This window comes from Notolepis coatsorum (assembly GCF_963971535.1).
Source record: "Notolepis coatsorum genome assembly, chromosome: 5".
In the NCBI taxonomy this organism is placed as follows: Eukaryota; Metazoa; Chordata; class Actinopteri; order Aulopiformes; family Paralepididae; genus Notolepis; species Notolepis coatsorum.
The window spans coordinates 120,378,769-120,405,603 of NC_140169.1; the positions used below are offsets into that span (position 1 = coordinate 120,378,769).

General features: G+C 42.5%; 1 protein-coding gene across 2 annotated transcripts in view; it reads right to left on the reverse strand.

Moving 5' to 3' along the window:
• Nucleotides 1-1,671: 1,671 nt before the first annotated feature.
• LOC311227912 (26S proteasome regulatory subunit 4) overlaps nt 1,672-26,835 on the reverse strand; it is a 47,948-nt gene continuing 22,784 nt past the window's right edge. For both annotated transcript variants that reach the window (XM_084313772.1, XM_084313773.1), the window contains one exon: nt 1,672-1,971. In XM_084313772.1, the coding sequence (XP_084169898.1) occupies nt 1,837-1,971 (135 nt within the window). In that variant the 3' untranslated portion in view covers nt 1,672-1,836. The remainder of the gene's footprint in view (nt 1,972-26,835) is intronic.

The following is a 26,835-nucleotide window of genomic DNA, read 5'->3' on the forward strand; positions in this document are numbered from 1 at the left end:
TATTCCATGTGGTGTTCTTTATGAAAAATGTATACACAACTCCAAACGCGTCATGGAAACCGAAACCTTGAAGAGTTGGCAGCACGTTTCCCGGCATGAAAACAGAATGGCATTTACTGAAGCACATTCTTTACACATCAACATAAATTAATAATGACAACGGGAATGTGACATTTCAGAGAATGGCAACAGCCTGATCAAAGCATGTCTCATCAGCCCTCATGACTCCCTGTGCTTGCGGGGGAGGCTCAGAAATACCCAAGCGAGATTTGCCTCGAGTTGACGGGGCAAACGCTTCATTATAAACACACACCCCTCGTCGCCTTCTCTGGCCCTACACGCCACGCTTGATTTAAACGTTTTTGTTTGTTTTAGTTTGACCGTTTGCTGAATGTGCTGCGATGTGCGAGTTGCAGTTGAACTGCGTGACTGATTTAATTAGGAGATTGTCGTCGAGCAGGGGGGGCTGCGGCGGCAGCGTGCTCACCCAAGCCGCAAACGGGGGCCCGGTGAAGTGCGTGGCTCGCTGCTTGCTGCATGGGACCGCTTTCCGCCGAGCACGGGGTTACACGTGGCGCCCCATCAAGAGGAATTAAATCAATGTTGCTTTTCTCTACGTGTCAAACTGCAGTCCAAATGCGCGGGCGGCTTAGTTGGATTAAACTCGCCACACTGGAATAACCAAAGGGGTGTTCTTGAATAAAAGCCACTGAGCCTGCTCAAGACAGGGATACTTCGCTTAACCCGCAGCGATAAATATATTGTAATGTGCTTTCCTCACAATGAAAGCCAAATCTGCTCCTTGCTAATGTCAGGACCATTACCATATCATATGCAATGATATGGACAACCTTTTGAGATAACGTTGGGGACTACATCGTCTTCAGCAATATTTGGAATGAACCAATAGGATAAAACCACCATGGATAGCATGTGGGTTGGGAGGAATGAGCTAACATTGTACTATTAATAAGTATGAATTAATTGATAATTTTTGATTGCCCATCTGTATCACCTCAATATGTTGGTTGTGTATTATAGCCTTTTTTCGAACATACTGTAGGGCCTACAAATGTATGCACTGAGATTATGCAGCATCATACTAGTCCACTCGAGGGGGAGCCTCTCTGGAAGCGCCATGTCCAGGAGAGCACTGCAGTGAGGGGGCCGTCACGGTCCTCCTGTAACCCCACAGAGTTAAATGTGTGCATCTGTGGCGACACAAAGTGTATGGGAGTCATTTTGGTGTATTCTAGTAATTAGCAGCATTCATTTGAGCAGTCCCCCTTGGGCCATTCACATTACTCATTACTCGGGTCTCTAAAATGTCACACATTGCAATGAGGAAACGAATGCTAGCCTATATACTCTGTGTGTGTGTGTGAGAGTGAGAGAAAGAGAATGAGTAATAGAGTGAAGGAAACCCACATATCACTATGTACATCAGCTTATGCCAGACGCAAGGCCAACCGACACCGAGGGCAACATTACAGTGATTGAAATAATTGAATAATTCATGTGATTAATTATCCAGTTATTAAGGCGCAAAGATGAACTCAATACGACAATAACCAACGACAGTTCCTCACCGGTGGACTCTTTTCTTTCTTTCTTTCTTTATTGTAATATCATATAACGGTAACAAGAGAAGGGGGGGGGGGGGGGGGGGGGGGGGTGTTTAAGCCAAACATAACATGCACAAAATATATCAAAACAGGGGGAAAGACAGACGACACAACCACTGCTGTCTCCTCCGCCGCTCTCTCTCTCTCTCTCTCTCACAGCGATTGTGGACACGGGTCAGGGGTGGAGGGTAATGAAGGGACAGTTGAAAGGTTAGAGGTAAAGGCCCTCTGGTGTTCCCTCCTGCTTCTTGTACAACACGTTCTCCTTGGACTTTTTGAAGTCCTCGTTGGTGACCTTCATCCTGCGCTCTCGCAGGGCCATGAGGCCTGCCTCTGTACAGATGGCCTGGAGGGCAGAGGAAGAGGGGGGGGGGGGGGGGAGAGGAGAGAGTGTGAGTCATTTAAATTAAACTAAGCAGAGCAAATAAATACCAAAACAGTATGAGACAATTTCCCCTACAATCACCACAAAAGACACCAAGAGCAAAGTTACCTGGTTTCCTGCATTTTTGGCACAAAGAAGGATGTTAAACTTTCAATGCCAACGACGCTATATGTCGTTTGTTCATGCCGACATATTTCCAGTATGCAGCGTTGGATCAATAAACGCGATCGATATTTGGAATGGCGATCAGGAATTGGAATAATCTCTTTGGAGAACATCTGATCTGAGGTAAGGAATCTATTTTACCAGTCTTAGGATAATCAGAGCCATTTTCACAGAGATATCAGCGTTTGCCCTATGTGTGTGTGTGTGTGCTGATCAGGAATGAGATTCGTCAGCTCGCTTCTCTAGCGTGCATAAGTACACATATACTATCGATAATCTAGCGTTTATTTGAAAACGATTAATAAATAGGCCGAAAAATGTCAACGTTTTTTGTGTATTCCAGAATATTCCAGTAAAGGGTGATTATCATAGAATCTTTATATTTTCCTGAAACTTAAAAAAAAATTAGCGATTTTCAAAATGGTATAAAACGGAAATGAACAGATTAAAAAACAATCCGTTTCGACAATGTTGACTGTAAACAAGTCATTGATAAGCGACGTCCAGATTAGACACTAGGGGTGGACGGTATAAACGGTATACGGTATAAATTTGCTCTACGGTATGGATTTTGACTATACCGTGTAACCGGTAGTGCAGCTCTAAAATAGCAATGACGTCATCGTCATGTAACCACAGCGCGACTATTTCAATCGCATTTGCCCCTAAAAATAGATGGAATTAGTCATAGATAATAGATATGTGCAAACTGGAAAAAGTTATTTAGGAGGCTTCGCGCAGTGGGCGCACTGGGCGTGTCAACACGCAATTGTAATTTCATAATAAACACATATCACCGCGGCGCACAGCAAGTTTCAATTTCAGTTCCTGGCATTTTTAACCAGTGGAGAAAGGTAAGAGATCTTACCTATCGTTTTTCTTATATGAATTATTCTACGTTAATAAAACATACCTGGTGATCAACTACAGTTTGCTGTAAACATTATGATGTGTGTAGCGTTATGATAACGACGGCTGCAGCGGGAGCCGGGAGGACGGCGGGTGGATTTGCGAAATAGCATGCAGCTGCAGAGCCGCAGAGCCAGGGGCTCTTTCAGGTCTGGTCACAGGCCGCTCAACAGCGCCCCCCCACCCAACGGCTGAATTGCCCTGAATTGACCTGAAAGAGCCCCTGGCTCTGCGGCTCTGCAACTACATATGCTTCTAGCAAAATCCAGCATCCAGCCCTGCTGTTGCAATGGGAGCAGCACGGAGTCTCGACTCGGGACTTATTTTATTTGGAATATAATGACTATATACGCAAAAGTAGCCTAGTTTTAAGTTAAAATATTATAAATCTACATGCCTTGAGGATGTCATTCTTTATATAGCCTGCCTATCAGGCAAAAAAAATTATTCTAACGGAAACACTGATACCGTGATATATACCGTTACCGTCTATGCTTCAAATTATACCGTGATATAAATTTTAGACCATACCGTCCACCCCTATTAGACACATAGCCATAATTTAAGACATAGATTATGCGTTCACAAATGCAAGTGCTATATCATTGAAGGAAAACACGGCCGGCACGGAAAGTGTTAAAAGATAAATAAATAAACAGGATTCGATCTCAATCAATTTTGTATAATGACCCCCAAATAATGGTCTGTGTCTATGCTGTACAGTGTAAGTAATGGTTTGGATTACTACTTGGTATCAACAAAAGTTTAGTTATCAGAATTGGTTATTAGGGATGCCCCGATCGATCGGCCAGCGATCTGTATCGGCCGATATTCAGTATAAATATGAGATTGGGGAATTCCGATAATGCTTTCTAGTCGCCGATTGTGAAAACCGATCGATGATGCGAAAAACATGAGCCAATTCTCAGCGGAGTTGGTGTCATTGTCACATGTTAACTAACGTAAAACATGTCGGCAGTGTGGAACTATTACAAAGTGTCTGAGACATGTAATGTCTGCAATGTATGTCAGGATAAAATACCTCATGGGGGAAGCAATGTAAAAAGTTTCAACACAACAAATTTAATAAGACACTTGAAGTCCCATCACCCAGAGGAGCATGGAGAGTTCGTTAAGCTTACCGTGAAGAGTACAAATAGAAAGAAGGAAGGATGAGTGAGAGAGATATGTGTTTGTATGTTCTATGTTTCCTGTTGTGCATTTGTAGGATTGGGCAAGATAGGGGAGGGAAAATGGGAGGGAGGGGGGAGGGTTCGTACAAGGTCCTTGAAATGCTTAGTACTTGTATTTTGACACAAGGTAGCGCTAATTGTCGGAGATTGGCTTTGAGCCATAAATATTGGATCCGACTAAAGGTGTATTTTTTACTCTTTATTAATTATTATTATACATTTTTGCTATAGAAAACAGCACTTAAAAGTGAACTGTATCCCTTTTATTTTTTAATTCTCTTTTTTGAGAAAGTCCTTGAATTTAATTTTGCAATGTCTGTGGGAACCCAGGAGGGAGGGGGGGGAAGGGCGAAAATATAAAATGTGCCATTCAATGTGTAATGTATTCAACTGTACCTTTGATGACTAATAAATAAATGTTTAATTTTTTTTTTAGAAAGAACCAAAGCGGCCGCTAACGTAAACAACTTTAGAGGGCACCCGTGCGTATAAGCGTAATAGTCAGAAGGCTAAGGCGATCACAAGAAAAGTCATGAAATTCATAGGGCTGGACGACCAGTCGAGATAAGTACTCTCCCAGCCCCGCTACACTCTCCCAGCCGGTCGCTGAAAGAGACAACGAGCATGCCGGGAAGACCCGCCCTACTCTGCCTCTGATTCGCATACTGTGGGGTGGGGGAATGTGATTGGCCAAAGCAGAGTAGACAGACACACAGACAGTGGAGCAGTGGGACATGCACAGACGCCGTTTGTAGTGGATACTGGATATAGTGGAGAATTTCGACTCGTCGCGTGTTGGCGCTGTCTCGCACATAATACAGATAATACATATGAAAAGTATAATTTGCTCAGAGTCCAGGCATAAACAGTTGTGGTTCGGTCCGGATCTGGAACAGAGTCCGGACTTTGAGAATGCCTGTGTTAGACCTACAGTATAATACTGCCAGCTGCTATAACAAAAACGATCGGTATCAGCAGTGTATCGGCCGATATGGCTCATAGACGATCTGTGATCGGTGGCAAAAAAAAGGTGATCGGGGCATCCCTAGTTATTATCGGTGCACGTCGACCTTTCGGATCCAAAACGACTGATGTTTACCGACACCAAAACTTTCAAGTGACCGACACGATGACCGTATGCAGCAATCACCTCTCAAAATTACACTATCAAGGCAAATTGCGGAGGCGCTCAACAGGACTACAGTGGTTCCTTTTCAATATGTAATTCTACACATAGGGCAACAGAGTGGAACGGTAAAAACTCTGTTGGGTCGTAATTCGGCAAGGCTCTATTATTGCTGTAAAAGCAGGTGTTTTAAAACATTTTCACGTCAAAGAATCTAAATACTTTATATATATATTTATTTGGCTGAGGAACCCATTTTACATTGATTTATGAACTGTATTCCTGTCTCAAATAGGATAAACAACAGATGGAAGGAGTACCATCTCCTTCAACTTGTTCTATGTCCAACGTGTTCCGTGTCTCGAGAGCTCAGCCACATCGGCACACAGAGAAATACCTTTGAGGTGACATAATCACAGAGAGGACAGACCTCTAGTCAACAGCAGACATTATTTCCTCAATCATTTCTTCCTCTCGGTGATGTCACCTAGAGACTCTAAACAGGCCCACAGTGGTTCCTTTTCAATATGTAATTCTACATGCCAACACAAGAGGACAGCAGAGTTGACAAGATAAAAACCCTAGTCTTATTTATCAAGACTCTGATTGCTGTCAAAACAGGCGCTTTTAAAAATGTGCGCTTTGCAGAACCAATTTTACATTGATTTATAGACTGTATTCCTGTCTCAAATAGGATATAGGAGAGGAGAGCAGACCTCTAGTAAACTGCAGACACAATTTACTCAACCATTTCTTCAACTTTCCTCGAGTTGGACCTGCTACAGTTGAAAATAGTTGAGGAAATAGCATCTGTGGTTCGCTAGAGGTCTGCACTCCTCACTGATATCACCCAGGGAATGTTCTCTTCACACAACAGAATGATGGGATTAAAATAGGCTCCTTTAAGGGAGAGGCCTTGGCCTTCCTTTCCTGTAATATTGCAGTAATTCACTAGCTATTACTAGAAGTATGACATTTAGACTAGGTCCCCAAGATTAATGTACAGGGCGAGGTCGCTAGCTGGAAGGAAGCAGAGAAAATCGCCCAACAACAAACCAGCTGGAGAGATTTCATGAATGACCTATGCTCCCTAAAGAGAAAAAGGGTTTAAGTCAAGTTAAGTCAAGAGGTCGCTAGCTTAATTGTAGATCACTTTACATAGAGGTAAACTGAAAACTTTCTACTAAAGTGAAATATCCCTTTAACCTCTTAAGCCCGATCAAGATTAATTTAACGTCACAAATAGATCAATAGTCTGTATTACGTTTTTACAAATGTAGCCAAGAGTAAATACCCTAACCCTATCAAAACAGCAGTGAAAGTGTATATTTTCAGCACTACGTTTGTTTTCCAATGATTTTAAGTGTTATTAGCGAGTATTAGACGTGAGGACAGGAAGCAGTCATGAAATCGTTGTAGTCTTAACACTTTGAATGCCACTCGCGGCTTTTCTCGGGTTTACCCCCCGACCGTTTAATGCCACGTCACGAGAATACTCAAGTTTTTTTTATTAGCGATCTGAAATCATATTGCATCAAGCGAGCCTACCGATGGAGATACAGGCACCGCCGGCGCTCAGATGTGAAAAAAGCGCCCCCTATCGTCTCCCAGATGGTAAATCACCCTTTTGGATTAGACTCAATGAAAGTGAAGGAGAAAGGATTTCTGACTCCACATTTTACTTCTCACTGATGTAACCGGGGTCTACCAGAGTTCATTCTGGAGCCTTGGTGCCGCGGCGAATATGTGTTTTACTGTATACACAATGGATCAATCAAATGAGAGATTTTTTCGAATGGCGATCGGAAATTGGAATAAACCATTTGGATACCATCTGACCTCAGGTAAGGAATCTATATTATCAGTCTTAGGATAATCAGACTCGTTTTCACGGATATATAAGCGTTTCCCCTATATGTGATATAGCTGTTGACTGTAAAAGCCATCAGGAAATAAGAGCAGCAATTATGAGCGCGCGGCACGAGCGTGCGTGCGCACACATATACTATCGATCATCTAGCGTTTATTTGAAAACGATTAATAAATAGGCAGACAAATGACAACGTTCTGGAATATTCCAGTAAAAGACGATTATCATAGAATGGGTTGTTTTTTCCGCGAAAACGAGTGATTTTCAAAATGCTATCAAACGGAAATGAAGCGATAAAAGAACAATCTGCCTTGACAATGTTGACTGGAAAATGAGTCTTCGATAAGCGACGGGCAGATTAGACACATAGCCATAATTTAAAACATAGATTAGGCGATATTAAGTTAACATTGGAGTGGATGGTGGCATTCAAGGGGGTAAAAAGGAAAACACAGCTGGCAATCAAAGTGTTAAGAGACCCAGGGGTTTCGATGGAAGTCTACATTTAACAGAACTACATTACCCAGCTCACACCAGCCACAGGCCAACCATTTTTCTTACAAATATTGACGTGAATGTCATGATTATATCTCACAGGGCGAACAAACCTCAACGTTATTGCCATAAAGTACAACGTATATTGTTTCTTTACCTTTCTGCAAACGTCTAGGGGGAAAAAAGCGTCTCAATCCGGTAAAAAAATTCAGAGCTATGGACAATGGATTATACAAAAGTAACTGTACTTACAGTAGATACAATTCACGGTCTTTGCTGCCCTGTACCGGGCGCCTGGTGGTACTAAATCCAGATTTAACTTGGATTTAACATTGGAAAGAGGAGATTTGGGCCGATCCATAGATGTATGACTTGGCCATAATAAGGCAATTTATACGCCTGATATTCTATATTTATATTGCATGTGTTTGGATCGCAAAATTCTGTACTGTATTCACAGTCAAATATGGAAAAAATTATAATTATAATTTATATTCTCCTTTGGTTCATTACAAATTACTCAAGCATAGTAACAGACACAATATTTCTGACACTGGGAATACATTCCCTGAGGTCCATAGATGTCCCTAGATACCAGGGCCCTCATTTATCAAGTTCTTAGAAAGTATTCTATTTTCGTTCTTAAGCACAGAATTTAGAATGCGTGCACGCACAAAAAAAAACTGGATTTATCACACGTGCGTACACAGGTCCTACGCACACCTGTCTTGATAAATATCACCTTGCTCCTAAGCTGGAGCTCGTGCAGTTTTAAGTATTTGCATACCAGAACCGCCCGATTAACCATATACGGTAATGGAACACCCCCATGAAATGTGGAAAAGTGGACTGACCCGAGGGAAGGGTGTTATGGAGAAATACGAGACAGGCTGACAGACATGTACACGTACGGTGATGTCGGATATGATATCTATTAACCATTGCTGCCTGGGCAGTGCAAACACTAATAAAGACGGTGCTGGAATATGACTGCCTTTTCCCGTTTTGTTCGATTAATACCCAGGGATTAAAGTTCTCCTCAATTTTATTCCAAATCGCGACGGATTTTCCGTCTTTTTTCTACCTGCTGCATATGATTTCTAGAGCCATATTTGATGTCAGTATTGGGTAGCCTATATAAACAATAATACGAGAGCATATACAAGAACAATGAATCTCACTGCCATGTATGATGTAGCCCAGTGGTTCTCAACAGGGGTTCCGCGGCACACAGGGGTGCCGCGGAGAGCTGCCAGGGGTGCCGCGAGATGCCTGGCAATGTTTCTTTAAAAAAACAGTCTTATTTTGAAAATCCTATAGCGGGTCTCATTTCTGCCCACGCGCAGCTTCAGCTATAATAACTAGGCTCCGACAGCTAGCAACATTCAGGTCATTATGATACTCTTATTTTGAAAATCCGTGGTGTCGTGACTCATATCCGCTCTACAGCACACAGCCAATAAGGATGCATCTCCACACAGCAGGCTGAGCAGTAGCGTCTCTCAGCTCAGCAGCAGTAGCGTCTGGAACAGTGAACATGCACATTGAAACAGAGCAAGGATAGTGTTTTCGCGACCCAAAACAAATCCCTGCTGTTTTATTCCGTAACGGGTCAAATGCATATAACATGCTTTGCAATCCTTGCCATTCCTTTATGACCACGTCGTGTTTAAGAACGGAATTAATGTCCCGTTAGCATAAGCTAACAACAAGCTAAAGCCCTGTTCAGAGCGACAGAGACTGGGAAGGAGGGGGCATTCTCCCTCTGTGTGTGTGCGTTTGAAAAGATTGAAAAATGATGAAGTCAGACGACTATATTATATTGATAGTAAATGTACTGAGGGTGGACAGACAGATGATGTTGATATTTAAACATAAAAAATACAATACATAATAAATGTATCCATGATCATCATGCAATATAAAACAATTGCAGGAACGGTTTGGGAGGGGAAGGTGTTTTAGGTTGCGTGTTCCAAAAAATGTACTTAAAGTTTAAAGCTCAATATATCAAAACGTGGCACTTTATAGTGAACAGGAGGTCTATTTGTATTAAAAACAAAAAGACAGGACCGGAAAAGTCTTTATCGTATGTAGGGGTGCCCTGGAATATTTTATTGGACACAGGGGTGCCTTGGCAGCAGAAAGGTTGAGAACCCCTGATGTAGCCTATACGCCATGTATAGCCTGCCTATGTGATCAATAAAAACGCGAACTTGAATCCCTAGCCCCTTTCGTGACTGTGATGCACGGAGTGAATCCACAGTCACTTGCTCCTCAATAGGAAACGAACCTAGATTTACCCTGAAGGACTGGTTCTAACCGAACCGTTCGTTATACAAGTATCACAGAGACATTTCAAAGGTACTCAGAGTTGCACGAGGGTTTCGAACAGAGATACGGGATGGTTTGAAAGCTTGGCGTTGCTAATAAACATTTAAATATTTTGTATAAACTGCTCAAAACGGCATTATTTTCGGCGTTGGCTGCCTGGTTGTGATCACAGCGCATGCTCATCATGCACCCAACGCCGGAAATAATGCAGTGTTTACCAGTTTATAAAAAATATTTAAAATGTTTATTAGCAACGCCGAGCTTTCAAACCATCCCGTATTTGTGTCCGAAACCCTTGTGCAACTGTGAGTACCTTTGAAACGTCTCTGTGATTCTTGTATAACGAACGGTTCGGCCAGAACCAGTCCTTCCCATTGAGGAGCAAGTGACTGTGGATTCACTCGGTGCATCACAGTCAGGAAAGGGGCTATTGAATCCCATCATCATATTTACATAGTCTGTCCACTATGTTTATTACTTTGTTATTCCCCCCCCCTATCTATGTAAAGCAACCTTGCATGAGTCTCTTGAAAGGCGCTATATAAAATGAAGCTATTATTATTATTATCACGTCTGTGCGCGGAGCACGTCTGTCTTTTACTGTTAGTCTCAGTGAAGTTTCAACGGAGCGAGGTAATCTATTGTAACCAACAAATTGAAGTAGAAAGCATTTCGTTGTGGCCAATCTTATTTGGAAACATGACACAAAATAATAGTATGCCGCTTTTTATTTGAAACAATATTTAATCGCGTTTGGAGGTCGGTGTTCTGCGTCTGCACCCGTGCCAAACAAGCAAGCCAACCTATTGTTCGCGCATGAGCCCGTTATAATTACACTACTGTCGCTATTTCACAATGAACTATAATGAATTACGGTTCATACAGAACACGCGCCAGTGTCGGGAGTAATGCACGGAAGCTTATTTCCGCGTTGAAACTAATGCATGCAACTGAAGAGAGCTATGCCGTCCGTCTGCAGTCCCCATATTCTACCACAGGGCGTCAGCTACGCATGCTCTGGGCTGTGCGTAGACATACGCACAAAGTCAAGTTCATGTTCAAATTGATAAATCCCACACTTTGCTTAGAAATGGTCGTACGCACGGGTTAAGCACATATCTGTGCGTACGCAACGTTGATGAATGAGGGCCCAGGAACATGCAAATGTTCCACTACCGTGACCTGCCTGAACTGACGCTGTGCTCAATATGTGAAGTCTGTTTTAGGGTGGATTACCCTTTACCCCTTTCACTGCCACACGACAGAAGGTTAACCCTTTACTATCACACAACCGACGGTCGCCGGCTGTTGTGTGGCAGTGAAAGGGTTAACCGTGAAAGGGTTAACCGTTTTGGTAGTGCGGCAGTGAAAGGGTTAACTGGAAAAATAATAGTCAAGACATCCTGGGACGCCTTCCAAGGACGGGTGACCTGGGCTCTGCTTTGGGAGTCGCTGTCGTAAGGTACGAAGTAGGGATGTCCGATATTATCGGCCGATATTGGCATTAAAATGTAATATCGGAAATGATCGGTATCGGTTTTCAAAAAAATAATAAAAAAAAATATATATATATAATGTTGTGTTAATTCCACGACAAGAGATGTTTTTTTTTTATCCACGTTTTCTCCCATTTTCTATATTTTCTCCCATCCCAATTTCATATCATCCAATTCAGTTTTATGCGGTTTGACAGTTTAGATGATAGCGCAAAGGTTTATCGTTTCTAGGAATTCCACCCAGGAAGGTGGTCTCACTTTTTTGCGGTTTCTCCCCGTAAAAACACTGTTGCCGTATAAACAAAAGGCACATCAGAAAAAATATTTTTGCGGATTCACCTGCTAGCGTTTCCGTCTAAACAGGGCCTAAGAGTACATTACACACTAATACCTTTTTTCTTTTTTTCATTAAAAATAAAATAATCTACTGTACCCTTGGGTGCCTAAGACTTTTGCACAGTACTGTTTTCTATCCAATTTAGCTAAAAACAACAAACACACTACTGTGAGAAAATAATAATCACACACAACGGGATAATGGCGTATAGCAGACTTAAAGGGGACATGCATTATAAATGGCTTTTTTCAGTGTTTAGCATTGTTATATAGTAATAGGGGTTAGTATCAATGGGTCTGTGTCTCTAAATACCATATTGGCGGATTGCTCTCATTCAGTTGAGACAATTTCCTCCTCCAGTTAATTAGGTCATTCTGATTTGACTCGCTCGGTGACGTAACTGGGAGCTGATGGAGCTGATTGTGATCCGATTGGCTCTGTGGTTGTAGCACATAGTGAAACCAGACACTTCCTCAAACGGGAGAGGCAGAGAGTGAGTGACGAGAGGGAGAGAGGGAGAAACAGATAAGAGGCTCATACGCTGCGTTTCTCTGAGCGATCTCTCCTCAGCTGTCTGCCCCTGCTTAGTTTACACACTCGCGACAGAGCATGCATACACATACGCTGTCGTCTCTCCGTGTTACCAATGCATTGTCCCGTGGGATTATGCCCCCTGTGGCGAAATTAATTAGTATCCCCCTCAGTCTCTCTCCATCTCTCTGTGCCAGTCGCAGACTGTGTGGATGACTGTCACTCAAAGTGCTTATGGGCGGAGCCAGGCCAACACAGCCTGAAATCCAAAGTGAGAAAAATTTGGCTTTTGAGTACTTTATTAGAAATATAAAACAATGAATTCTTTTGAATAAAACCTTACAGATGTGTTCAATAGACTCACAGGAATTGTGTAAAGTTGCCCAAATAGTGCTAGGAATAGCAATGCATGTACCCTTTAATGATTTTAGAATATTTTTATTTGATTTTGATTTGAAATCTTTATTTCGAACATGTAAATGAATACAAACAAAAATAAATAAACAAAATCAAAAACATAACTCAAACAAAATAATAACTAAACAAAAGCAAAACATAACTCAATTTACATGTTCGAAAAGGAGTAGGAAGAAGTATACACTTATTTAATCCTACCCCTTTTCCACTACTCAAATGAGTGTACTATTTTAAAACATACAAAAAAAAATATATATATATATATATATATATGCAAAACAAAAAAACAAAAACTATATATGTAAAACATGAAAAAAATGTAATTAAAATGTAAACACCCGTGAATATCAAGTCCCTTCCTCATCCCTGTACCTCGTGAACATAATTTCCTTATACATCAGCTTGAATTTACATTTTCAATTGTCTCATGTTTGGACATTGCTTTAGCACCACATTTAGACTGTTCCACAGTTTCACTCCACATATTGAGATGCAGTGTCTTCTCATGGTAGTGCGTACATTTAGAACTTTTAAATTGAGTTCTCCCCTCAAATTATAACCCCCCTCCCCATCAAAGAACAGTTCTTGAATGTTTCCTGGAAGTACATGACCTTTTGCTTTATACATTAATTGTGCCGTTTTAAATTCCACAAGATGATTTAACTTGAATGTTTTTGACTTTAAAAATAATATGTTTGTGTGATCACGATAACCTGCAATGTGAACTATCCTTATGGCCCTTTTTTAGAGTATAAAAAGTGGTTGTAGTGTAGAATTATAAGTGTTTCCCCAGACTTCAGCACAGTAATTTAAATATGGTAAAACTAGTGAACAGTAGAGAATGTAGAGTGATTTTCTATCCAGAATGTGCTTTACTTTACTCATGACTGAAATGCTTCTTTGACAGTTTAGATTGGACATGTTTTATGTGAGGTTTCCAACAGATTTTATGGTCTATTATTACACCTAGGAATTTATTTTCATAAACTTTCAATAATCACATCATTTATTTTAACTTGTACTTGAGTATTTAATCTACAGTTTCCAAATAACATATTTCAGATAATGAAATTAAATGTTTATCATTTATATTGTAACGTTTGGCCACTTTAAATCATTGAACGTAGAGAGAGAGCGTGATGTATTAGGTTTAAGTTGCCGTAGGTGATGATGTCACACCAGGATGTCATTGTCAACACAGAGTTGGAACCTGGAGGAAGCTGCATAAAGCGATAAAGAAACGAATAGCCAATAAAAGTTATCTTTGAACCTCTGTTGTCAAGCCATGTCAATATACCCCCCCCCCCTTTCCTCACTAATGGAACTGGTGTCGCGGAGTCACGCTAGAACGTTAGTTAGCTTAGCGGCTAACGTTAGCCAGTTGGTCGCGTCAATTAACACGTTGGGTGCCGGAAAACGCTTTACAGCGTCATTCCCGGCCATGCTCAAGTTGCCGAAGGACGCTTTACAGCGTATTTAATATCAATATTTCAAAAATCTGTGATCGGATTCATATTTCCCCTCCGCTGGCCTGAGATCCACCAGGAGGACCCACTGAGCTCTCTGGCGGTTCAGGAGCGCCATCTGGTGGCCGATCGGCGCAATCGCCAAACAGGAAGTGCTGTGGAGGTTGTGCTGGTCGGCCATATTACTTCCGGGCACTCGGTTTGGCTCCCGGCACTCTGGCTCGTCACAATATATAGCGATCCATTGCCAATAACTCGATAAACAACATGATTTGGACGTATATAGTATTATACAAGCTGGAAATGGTTCATCAGGATAAACATCCCATAATCGCAAACGGTCTACACCACGCTGATCGTCCAACGGCGCGAGGAAGATCCGGTAAGATTCAGCGTTATTTTTGAACGTGTTCCATATAAACTGTTATGATGAACATATGACCCACACTAGATGAATGATATAACGCTGCCCACGGAATTATAAACGATCATACGTAGATCATTCTAGAAGTACGTCCAATTGAAATTTTGTATATCGCCCCGATTGCCATCAAACTGTATTTCATCATCAATATAATGCATTTGGGGCTATAGATCACGTTCTGGAGAAAGCTGCAGAAAGAGATGAACATACTTATACATTGGACCATACTTTACTATGAATATGTGAATGAAAAAGTTTAACGTTGCTACACAATGAACAATACATGTAGGACTATGAATGGGCCCTAATAATGGCAATGTAGCAATAGAATTTAAAAAGTTATAGCCATGCAAAGAAGGGGTACTTCTCCATAGACAAATAGAGCTGGCAATCTATGGTATATCATGAATTTAACCCATGGCACCCAAAGTGTTAAATTGCATGTCATTGAAGGTCCGAGCTGGTCTGTGTCTAATGAAATGACAATTGCTTGTCATTGAAGGTCCGCGCAGGTCTGTGTCTATAATGAAATGAGGAAAGCGCTGCGCTAAAGCAAGTCTCAGCCGCGGCAGCTTAGAAACTGACGTGACAACATATACCTGATGTTCATGATATAGTAATTTTCGACATCTCATGTAGAACAAGCCGCGATACAGCGAGTATACTCGATATATCGCCCAGCCCTAGCAGAGCTCTGCTTCCAGAGCCAAACCATGTGTGCATATTTTGGGGAGAGTCCAGGACGCTTGTAGCCTTTCTCCAACGCGTTCGTGTTTCCGCGTCTCCGATTGGCCAGGTCATGTGACATGTACGCCCAATCGTGGGACCGCAAGTTTCTACACTGGTTAAGCTTAGGCGCTCTTTCGAAGTTGGTTAAGGTTAGTTTGTCTTAGAGCATGGCGATAGACCGCCTGCCCTGATTCCAAACTCTAACCTTAACCAACTTCGAAAGAGTCGCCTAAGCTTAACCAGTAATAAACTAGACGTTAGGTAGTTTGCAGGCTGTTCGACCCAGAAAAAGGCGCAGAACTTGCCGTCCCACGATTGGTGCACATGTCACATGACCTGGCCAATCAGAGCGCAAAACGGGAACCCGGAAACACGGACGCGTTGGAGAAAAGCTACACGCGTCCAGGGCAGTCTGAATAAAACTGTGCGACGTCCTAACAACCTGTCCGTACATGCAGGGGGGGGGGGTGCTCTCTCCAGGGGATACACGCAGTTTGGTTTTGGAGTTTTGCCTACAAGATGAGAAATGGCCTATAGCCTATTAATCTCTTCCACCCGTGAAATCATTCTCTAGACCAGTGATTCCCAACATGGGGTCCGCGGACCCCCTGGGGGTCCGCCAGGGGGCGCAGGGGGTCCGCCAGACCACAGATGATTTGAAGTCTTTAAAAAATAAAATAAAAGGGAGCTCCAGTAGCTCACCACGTACCGCGAGTGCTATTTCAGCGCCGTGGACAACCGTGCTCGTGACGGATCTGGGGCTGAGCGAGTTCGAATCCCGGACTGCAGCCGTGCCTTTCCCAGAGTGTCTTCCCCCCCATCTGAAACCTTTCAGCCTGCTTCTGTCGGTCGAACTTGACCAAGTATAAATGTGATAAACGTATAAAAGAGCCAGGGAAATGGCCAAAAGTTTAAAAAAATATTTTTTTTTTTTTTTTTTCCATCAGAAGCATGAATAGTCTCTCCACTACAATAAAAAAATAAAGATAAATAAATAAACATCTAGACATGATTTGTGAACGTTAACAGTAGGCTACCGGGTAGCCGCTAAAACGCGAATCAGTTGACTGTATCACTTTCCGTAGCTAGCCTAGCACGCTAGTTAACTTTCTCTGCTCGTCTGCAGTCAGCCGCCAGAGGCGAAAATGTGTGACAAACGAAAAGGAGATGACGGCAGCTCATCTGCAAAAAAAGTTAGGACCTACAGCAATCGCGAAAATTACATCACCATGGGCTTCACTGAGGGACCAGACAAACGACCTGAGTGTGTGATTTGTGGAGAAAAGTTGGCAAACTCGAGCCTGAAGCCCAGCAAGCTGAAGAGACATCAGGCATCTAAGCACCCAGAAACCGTTGGGAAGGATCCAGACTTTTTTCGGAGGAAAGAACAGTCTCTCAAGGCGAACAAGCCTGTTGATGTTAGAGTAGCGTGGAGCAGGGGTGGCAGTGATTTACAGAAGGCTACCGAAGCCTCCTTTGAGTGTTCGCTTTTAATTGCAAAAGCAAAGAAACCGCACAATATTGGCGAGCAGCTCATCAAACCAGCCTGCATCAAAATGGTTTAGAAACTGTGCGGCTCACAGGTGGCGGATAAACTAAAATCAGTACCACTCTCGAACAATGTAGTGAAAGACCGAATTGATACGATGTCAAGTGATTGCGAGCAGCAGCTGTCAGAAAAGCTTAGAAAGGGTCCATTTGCCATACAACTTGATGAAACTACAACTGTCGCATACGAGGCTGTGCTCATCGTTTATGTGCAGTATATCGAAAATGAGGATCTGAAGCAGGACATTCTCATGTCAGTCAACCTTACTACCACCACTCGAGGTGAGGATATTTTTACTGCAGTGGATTCTTACTTCATTCAACATAAATGCAAACCGTTCACCATTAGGGCCTGATTTGAGAGGATGAATACAGGATTTGAATATTGGCCAACATTTTGAAATACATATGGTGCAAGATGAGATTTGTTGATTGAAGGCACAAGTCAAAGAAGCATAGTGGGTCTAATTATGATGCATATGCCTGTGTATAAGCAGTTTGTTATTAAAATGACAAAAAAAAGTATTTTATGGTATTTTATTAGGAGGGGGGTCCAGGAATTTCATCAGAGATGTTTGGGGGTCCCTGGGGGAAAAAAGGTTGGGAACCCCTGCTCTAGACTGTATGACATAATGTTCGTTTTTTTCTCTCCAAATGTATCCAACAGTAAACATCCTAACCATGTCACAACAGCAGTCAGTGTATATTTTCAGCAATACGTTTGTTTACCAATAGGTTAAAGTGTTATTAATGAAAATATGAGTTTAGGAATTGTATTCAGTAGATCGCGAATTTCGACCGGAAATTAATCCGAGCGGCCATTTTGCTGTAGTCATTATGATGAAGGAAAGACAGAGCTTTCAATGAGCGTTGAAATTTCGAAAAACTACATCTCCTAGGGTTCTCCACCTTTCTGGAAGCGAATGACTTCCTGATTATAATTTTTTATTTCTCTTATTTCTCTGGATTATATACCACAAAACTGAACGTTATTGGCATAGTTTGGAGCGCAGTTCGTTTGTCTCCCTTCTGTGAACATTTAGCAACAGTGTGTGAAATCGGTTTAAAAATGGTGGAGCAGTCTCAAAAATAAAAAGCTGACCGTAAATACAGTAGATTTCATTCTCAGTTCTTCATGCACGCCTGGTGATACGAAATCCAAATTGAACGAGTAGATTTGGCCCGATCCATAGTTGTGCAACATCTAGGGCTGTCTTAAATACTTCAAAGTATGCATGCGTGTGTGTTCCGGTGTGTGTGTGTGTGCGCTAACCGTGTGTGCTAACCGCTAAACATTGAGGATAATTGCATGCCAATTAAAGACCTCTGAACAGGTCCCGCATTATTATTATTAAAAGCTTCGTTCGATGCCATGGGATTCGAATATGAAAATGAAATTTGATTATGTAAAAATATAATAAATAAAATATGAAGAATATATATATATTTTTTTCAAAATCAACTCTGCCTCTCTTTGTTAACACTTTGGTTGCCTTGGGTTAAATTAATGATATACCATAGGTTGCCGGCTCTATTTGTCTATGGAGAAGTACCCCTTCTTTGCATGGCTATAACTTTTTAAATTCTATTGCTACATTGCCATTATTAGGGCCCATTCAAAGTCCTATATGTATTGTTCATTGTGTAGCAACGTTAAACTTTTTCATTCACATATTCATAGTAAAGTATGGTCTAATGTATAAGTATGTTTTCATCTCTTTCTGCAGCTTTCTCCAGAACGTGATCTATAGCCCCAAATGCATTATATTGATGATGCAATACAGTTTTATGGCAATCAGCGCGATATAAAAAATTCCAACTAGACGTACTTCTAGAAGTTACTACACGTCATCTGATGTTGACCGGATAGGCTAGAGGGCGTTTATAATTCCGTGGGCAGCGTTATACCAATCATCTAATGTGGGTCAAATGTTGATAATAGCAGTTAGTATCGAAGACGGTAACGTTACACGCTGAAACTCACCCCAGTCTCCGCGCGCCGTTGGGCGATCATCGTCGAGTTGAAATCTTATCATTATGGGATGTAAATTTACCCGGTCCATCTCCAGCTTGTATAATGGTATATACGTCCAAATCATGTTGTTTATCGAGTTATTGGCAATCGATCACGGTGTAGTGTGACGAGCCAGAGTCGCGGGACCTATAGCGAGGGCCGGAAGTACTACGGTCGTCTAGGACAACCTCTATTCAACATCCTGTTTGGCGATTGCGCCGATCGGCCACCAGATGGCGCTCCTGAACCGCCAGAGAGCTCAGTGGGTCCTGCTGGTGGATCTCAGGCCAGCGGAGGGGACATATGAATCCGATCGCAGATTTTTGAAATATTGATATAAGGACGCTGTACAGCGTCCCCCGGCAACTTGAGCATGGCCAGCAATGACGTGAAAAGACGTTTCATGGCAGTCAAAGTGTTAACACTTTCTCTGCCAGAGACGCCTAAACTCGTCATTCCCCGCCATGCTAATTCTGCCAATGACGCCGTAACACGTCATTGATATCAATATTTCAAAAATCTGTGATCGCAATCATATTTCTCCCCCGGAGACTTGAGATCTACTGTTGATCCCCTCTCAACTCTCCAACGGTTCAAGAGCGCCATCTGGTGGCCGATCGCCCAAACCGGAAACGGAAGCTGGTGCTCATTCCAATTCGGTCCGATCACTCGCTAATAGTCCCGGGACTCGAGCTAGACACAATGGATAGCAATCCGTTACCAATAACTCGATAAACAACATGATTTGGACGTATATACTATTATACAACCTGGAGATGGATCGCATATTTCAACATCCCATAATAGGAATCTGTTTGCTCCACGCTCATCGCCCAACGCTACGAGGAAGCTACGGTGAGTTTCAACGTTTTTTTTTACCGTGTTCGATATAAACTGCTCTAATGATCATATCCTGGGGTTTCCCTTCTCTGGCAAGCAGTATCTGTTACCACATTCACTGGGGAGGCTCGGAGCAGCGTCGATTATGTGTTTTGGTGCTATACCGTTGGATCAATTGGATTCATCTTTTTGCAGAACATCTGATGTGAGGTAAGGACTCTATGTTACCAGTCCTGGGTTAATCAGATGTTTTTTCCTCCGCCATCGCAGCGTGTGTGCATAACGTTAGCCGTATCCACGGCATGGATAATCGATTTTTCAGCCCGCTTCTCTAGCGTGCATAAGTACACATATACTATCGATAATCTAGCGTTTATTTAAAAACGATTCATAAATCAGCTGAAAAATTACAACGTGTTTTGTGTATTCCAGTAAAGGGCTATTATCGCGGAATATCTCTGGAATTACTAGACGTCTCCAAAACTATACTCGTATTCAAAACGGTATAAAATGGAAATGTACCAATGAAAAAACAATCCGTCGGCCCACAGCGACCTCTGGCGCTGAAAGTGTTAACAAGCTCTAGGCAGGGCCAGAGATAAAAATGTCATGTCATTTTATCTCCGTTTCCCTTCCCACACAGTTATCATGTTTGCCTTTGTCGCGTGGTAAGAGAGACCGCACACTAGGGCTGGGCGATATAACGATAACGATAAATATCGCGATATATTTTAATAATCTATATCGAATATCGAAATAAAAAAAAATAAAAAACCAATTTTTTTTTTTTTTTTACCTGCAACAGGGCAGTTTTAAAACTAGAGACAGTGGACAGACTTGTCTTTCTTGCCTGCAACTTAAAGTAATGGCTTTGCTTGTCCAAATGACAATACTGACCAAATTGAGATTTATTTCTCTCTTGTCCATTTATTTTGTTTGCTTTCTAATTTAAAATACAGTTTGAAACCGTCTGTACACAGTAGGATATGTGTGCTAGCAGAACTAGACTCCAGTCACGAGTCACGGTGCACATGGTGCGGTGGTTTGTCCACCAAAAACGCGCCAAAAGATCGAAAATAAACTAGCAGAGCCAGAACTGTTAACTCCCCTGGAGCCACAGCCAGCAGAGAAGCCGGTTTACTTTCGCTTTTAAACCGCTGCAGCCTGAGAACTGGAGTGAGGGGATGTAACACTAAAGATGGCGGCAATGACAGAATTGCTGCAAAATAAACATACATCTGTTTATTAAAAAAAAAAAAAAAAAAAAAAAAAATTTAATACTTATAACAATTCGATAATTATCGATAGAGAAATATGATTGATAACATTATCATATCGTTATCGCGATATGATTTTTTTCCATATCGCTCAGCCCTACCGCACACATACGCTTCTGTTCTCACAGACCATAATGCAGGAGCCTCCTGTGGTAATACCAGGGCTGTACGCAGGGTACAAAATAGTTACACGCCCAGCGCCACAGGCGTGTAGATTTAATGTTTGGCCGTCATAAATTAAGGCCTGGGCGCCATCTGGCGGCCAACAAAATCCACTGCATGAGTCGGCATTAATATGATGCAGGGAGTAGCCTCCAGCTGAGCGAGAGAAATGTCGTGGGAGCGGGTGGAAGTTGCCCAATCTGGAACAATCTCCGGGGCTGCAGCTGGACCCTATTGGATGCGGGCGTGGTGAGTTGAAACGAAAGTGAAACTGTGTGTGTGTGTGTGTGAGATGCGCTCTGCTCACGAGATCAAGTTTGTAACATGAGACGCACATGAGATCTGTCTTCATCCGTTCTTTAGCCTACAAAAAAAACCTGCAATCGCGTTTTTGATTGTGCTCTGATATTTAATTTTGCATTTGATTTGGCCAAATATGTGGAGGCATATTCCCGGAGTAGCTCCCCCGGGTCCCCCCTCAAAATTAAGAAAAACAGGCGACAACATTAACGTTGACGAGTCCGTTGCTACCACCAGCACCACCGATAACACTGCACCTGCTACTAGCGTCGGTGTAGTTAGGAAATTTAGCCAGAAATGGTACACATCTGATTCCGGGAAACCACGAGAATGGCTTAAATTTGAGGGGGGGGGGGGTAATGTTTTGTATACCATGTCGTGCCAAAGCAAGGGATAAAAGAAAACGAAATTCATTTGTCATCGGGACGTCGGTGATGAAACTGGAAGCCATCAAAAGCCACGAAACGTCACGCTGTCACAGGGACTGCTCTGTTAGATACAAAGCACAGTCTACTCCGCTCCTGGCTGCTCCGACTGTACGACTGTTGACCAAGCTGTCAGAGTCGACTCTGGCTAAAATGCGGATACTATTCCGTAACGCCCACGCTATAGCGAAAAAATCAAGACCATACCTGGATGTGCGAGTACGTTTATTGTGTTTTTTTTTATAACATTAGTCCAGCATGTTCATATAGGTGTGTCGGCTTTCACTTTCAGCTAATTATTTATGGTTGTAAAGCCTACCCAGTGGAATGCATGATCACCAAGACAAAAACATTTCTCAATTAAATTATGTTGTTTATGATATTAATTGAAAATAGCATACGAGAGTATTATATAGTAATAATAACACATGGCGATATACTAAAAAGCTATTTATAATTTTTGGCTGGTAAAAAATCTGGATGGCTAGTAGTTTTTAAAATCTACCAGCCAAATGGCTGGTAAGTCAAAAAGTTTAGTTTGTTCCCTGGCTGTACGCTAAGCTTTTTCACTAAGACTTGTTGCGTGGTGGCGATGTCTCGCAGATAATAGAACTACAAGTATGATTATATAATATATATTTTATATAAAAAAAAATTATTATATAAAACATTTTTTCTTTTTTTTTTAAATCAAAAACAATCGATATAAGAAATTTAGGGGCAAAACATTTTTTTTAGGGGCACATTTTTAAATAACAATTTTACCATTATTTATATCGATTGTTTTTGATTAAAAAAAATAATTTTTTTTTTTAATAAAATATATATATTATATAATCATACTTGTAGTTGTATTATCTGCGAGACATCGCCACCACGCAACAAGTCAAAATGCTCGCTATATGCAACCAGCTCCACTGTCTGTGTGTACTCGAGTAGCCTCCAGCTACGGCCAGGATTCTCCGGAGCTGCAGCTGGACCCTATACTGTAGCCTCCAGCTACGGCCAGGATTCTCCGCCGCTGCAGCTGGACCCTATTGACTATATTCAGCGTGCCCTCAGCTCGAATACGCATCGACTCAGTGTTATAAGACATTGATATCAGGAGCTATCTGTAGCTACTGCTATATATACTGCTATATATATATATATATACACACACAACTCCTCAGTGAGCTAACGCGAGCTATCATGCACTACTAGACTTACTGGAGCATTTGTTGATATCAGGAGCTATCAGTAGCTAGCCGGCTGGCAGGCTCACCGAGGTCCCAGTGTCCCACTAGAGACTAGTGTTTACAACAGCCACAGGTGCGGGAGGGGCTGGAGGAGGAGCAGCAGACGCCGCAGCTCTCTCCGTGTGTCTGAGTTCAGTTCAGTTCGGCTCACTATAGGAGGTCGAACGCGTCGAAAATATGAAGCAATACTAACTTTACTTTTCTTCATAGCTAAATCAGACAGTCAGCCAGTCTATCAGAGTTAGGGATGGGTACCTTTCACATTTGAACCGATACCGGTACCGGTACCTGTGAATCGATACCGGTACCCAACGGTACCTTTTTTCGGTACTTAAAAAAAAAAAACACATTTTAACTTTTTTCTTTTCATGTCAACGTTCACACGCACAATATATGCTTACCTAGGATTTTACTTGATTCAACAACAAAGCAGTCGGAGCAATGACAAGCCGAAAACTGTCGAAATTTTATTTACCTACCTCAGTCGTAAAAAAAAATCCAAACTTCAAATAACTACAATTTCGACAGTTTTCGGCTTGTCATTGCTCCGACTGCTTTGTTGTTGAATCAAGTCAAATCCTAGGTAAGCATATATTGTGCGTGTGAACGTTGACATGAAAAGAAAAAAGTAAAAAAAAAAAAAAATAATAATAAAAAATGTTTTTTTTTATTTATTTTTTCGGTTTCTCACTTGATTCGATACTCGGTAGTACCGACGTGTTTCGGTTCGGTACCTCAAAAGTACCGAATTCGGTACCCATCCCTAATCAGAGTGAGTGCTCAGTCGATTGTTCCCGCTGATCGCGTGAGTGACGTCATCGCGTCATCACACGCCTTGGATAATTTAGGAGTGAAATGCGAATGCAAGGCTTGAAAGCACTACTCGCAAGCCCGCCCCCAGATAATATTTACCAATCGCAACGGCCAATTAAAGGGGCAATTCGCGATCATCTCGTTGCAGTGTACAGCCCTGAATACTGTCCTCTCCTGGTCCTCCTCCCAAGAGCAGTCCTGTTACAGACGGACCGCTCTGTGCCCGCTCCATTTGAGCAGAGTTCAGGCCTAGTCACAAAACTAGGCCAGAGCAATTGAAGCACTCAAAAGAGAGAGCGGAAACTGACAGTACTGGGATACAAGCAGGGCACGAAATTAGAGCCCGCCACTCGCCATTGGCGGGCAGAATTTTATTTTGGCGAGTGAGACTGAGAGGTCTGTCCGACCATGTGGCGGGCAACGAAATAGTCATGTGAAAACCGATCGAAAAACATGATCCAATTCTTAGCGGAGTTCTCACTCGCTGTCTCAAGCACACAGACATGCAGCGCACTGCTCCTCCCCTCCCCCTGCCCCTCCCAAACCCGTGTAAACACAGAGGCTATTGCCTGGCAGTCTGCTGACTGCTCTAGTGGTTCCCAAAGTCGGGGTCGCGACCCAAAGGTGGGCCGTGAGCAGCCACGGGTGGGCCGCGAGATGATAAAAAAAAAAAAAAAAAAAATTATTTTTATTTTTTTTTGTCAGGCCACTGAACTTAGAAGCAGGCCAGGACAGTGTTTCTAGTTGTATTCTAAAATTCTATTCTATTGTATTCTAAAATGTGACTATATGGTTTTATATTAACTTAATAAATAAACAAAAACGAAAAATCTACTTATTTCAACGAACATTTCAAACTAAATAACAGATTATGCACATAAAACGCTGAAAACAACCGAAGCAACAATAGTATTTTAATGAGGCTATTATTATTATCATTATTATTTTGCAACAAGTTAGCCCTCTCATAAATAGCACATATAAATGAATAACTAACTTGAACTAACTTAATAGGATTGAAGTGATATTTGGCTTAAAAAATCGGTCGCCTGGCAAAAAAAAAGAAAAAAAAAGCCTGACTATGTGCATTGGGCCGCGGATCTCTGACGCCTTATTTTCTGGGCCCTGGCCTGAAAAGTTTGGGAACCCCAGTCTAGTCTAGTGGGACCTCCGTGAGCTAACGTTAGCTAGCGTTACAAAATGACCCAGTCGGCGGTTAGGTGGCCGAGCGGAGATTGCGTTCGTCACCAACCCCGGAGCTGTGAGCTGGATTCGCCTGTTCGAATCCAGCTCACAGCTCCGGGGTTGTCACCAGCTTGGCTGGCCGTCTGCACTAATACAATTGGCTGTATTAGAGGGTGGGAGAAGCTGGCGGGGTGGGTCCGGGTCGTTGTAAACAGCGACTCCTACAGTTCGGTCGGGGCGCCTGCTAAGCGCGGATAGGACTCGAGGGGGATAGTGTGGTCCTCCCACACGCTACGCCCTCTCGATAAGAATCCGCGCTGCCAGGTGAAAAGAAGCGGTGATTGGCTGGACGTGTGTCGGAGGAAGCACGTGGTAGCCTCCACTCTCCCAGATGATCTGACTGTGGGGGGTAAGTGCGCAGCGACCAGGAAGGGACTGGGAATTGGCATACGACTAACATTGGGATGGGAGAAAATCGGAGGAAAATGGAGAAAAAAAAAAAAGAAAAAAAAATGACCCAGTCAACTATTCACTTTTAGTTTCATACATGAGGCATTGTCTAACGTTATCTAGCCGGCTAGCTACTGATAGCTCGTGATATCAACAAATGCTCCAGCAAGTGTAGTAGTGCATAATACCTCCGTTGGCTAGGTAGCTCACGTTAGCTCACTACGAAATGACCAAGTAAACTAAATAGTTCACCGAGGCGTTGTCTTAACGTTATCTAGCCGGCTAGCAGTAGCTACAGATAGCTCCTGATATCAATGTCTTATAACATTGATTTGATGCATATTCGAGCCCTTGGCTTCCATCGCATGAGGGCATGCTGAATGTAGAGTATAGGGTCCAGCTGCAGCGCCCGAGAATCCTAGCTGGAGCTGGAGGCTACTCGAGTATAGGGTCCAGCTGCAGCGCCGGAGAATCCTTGGTGGAGCTGGAGGCTACACAGACAGTGGAGCTGTTTGCAGATAGCGAGCATTTAAACTTGTTGCGTGGTGGCCAGTGATGCCAGTAACGCGTTACTAAGTAACGCGTTATTGTAATCTGATTACTTTTCCCCGAAAATAGTAATCTAACGCGTTAATCTTTAAAAGCCAGTAATCTGATTGCAGTTACTTGTCCAAGTGGCTGTGCATTACTATTTCGTTACTATCTCATCATAAATTCATAATGCAGGCGGAATGCAGTATTTTATTTCGTTTTCGACAGTCAAAAATACATTTTGAGCTGTTTTTCTTATTTGGGAGTGACGTGGTGTGGCAGTGAAAGGGTTAAATACAAGAATGTGTCCCGCGGCGTGACTGGACCCTCTGTCTGTGAGTGACTCTGCTTTGGTCCAATCACATTCCCCATCCACAGTCTGCGAATCAGAGGCAGAGTAGGGCGGGTCTTCACAGCACGTCATGTGACATATGCGCCAATCGTGTGACAGCAGGGCTCCGTCGTCGGAGAATTCCACCCCAAAACGCTTGGCAAAATTAAAAGTGAAACCGCAAGATGACTTTTGCGGTTTCTGTTCAGACTTCCATCC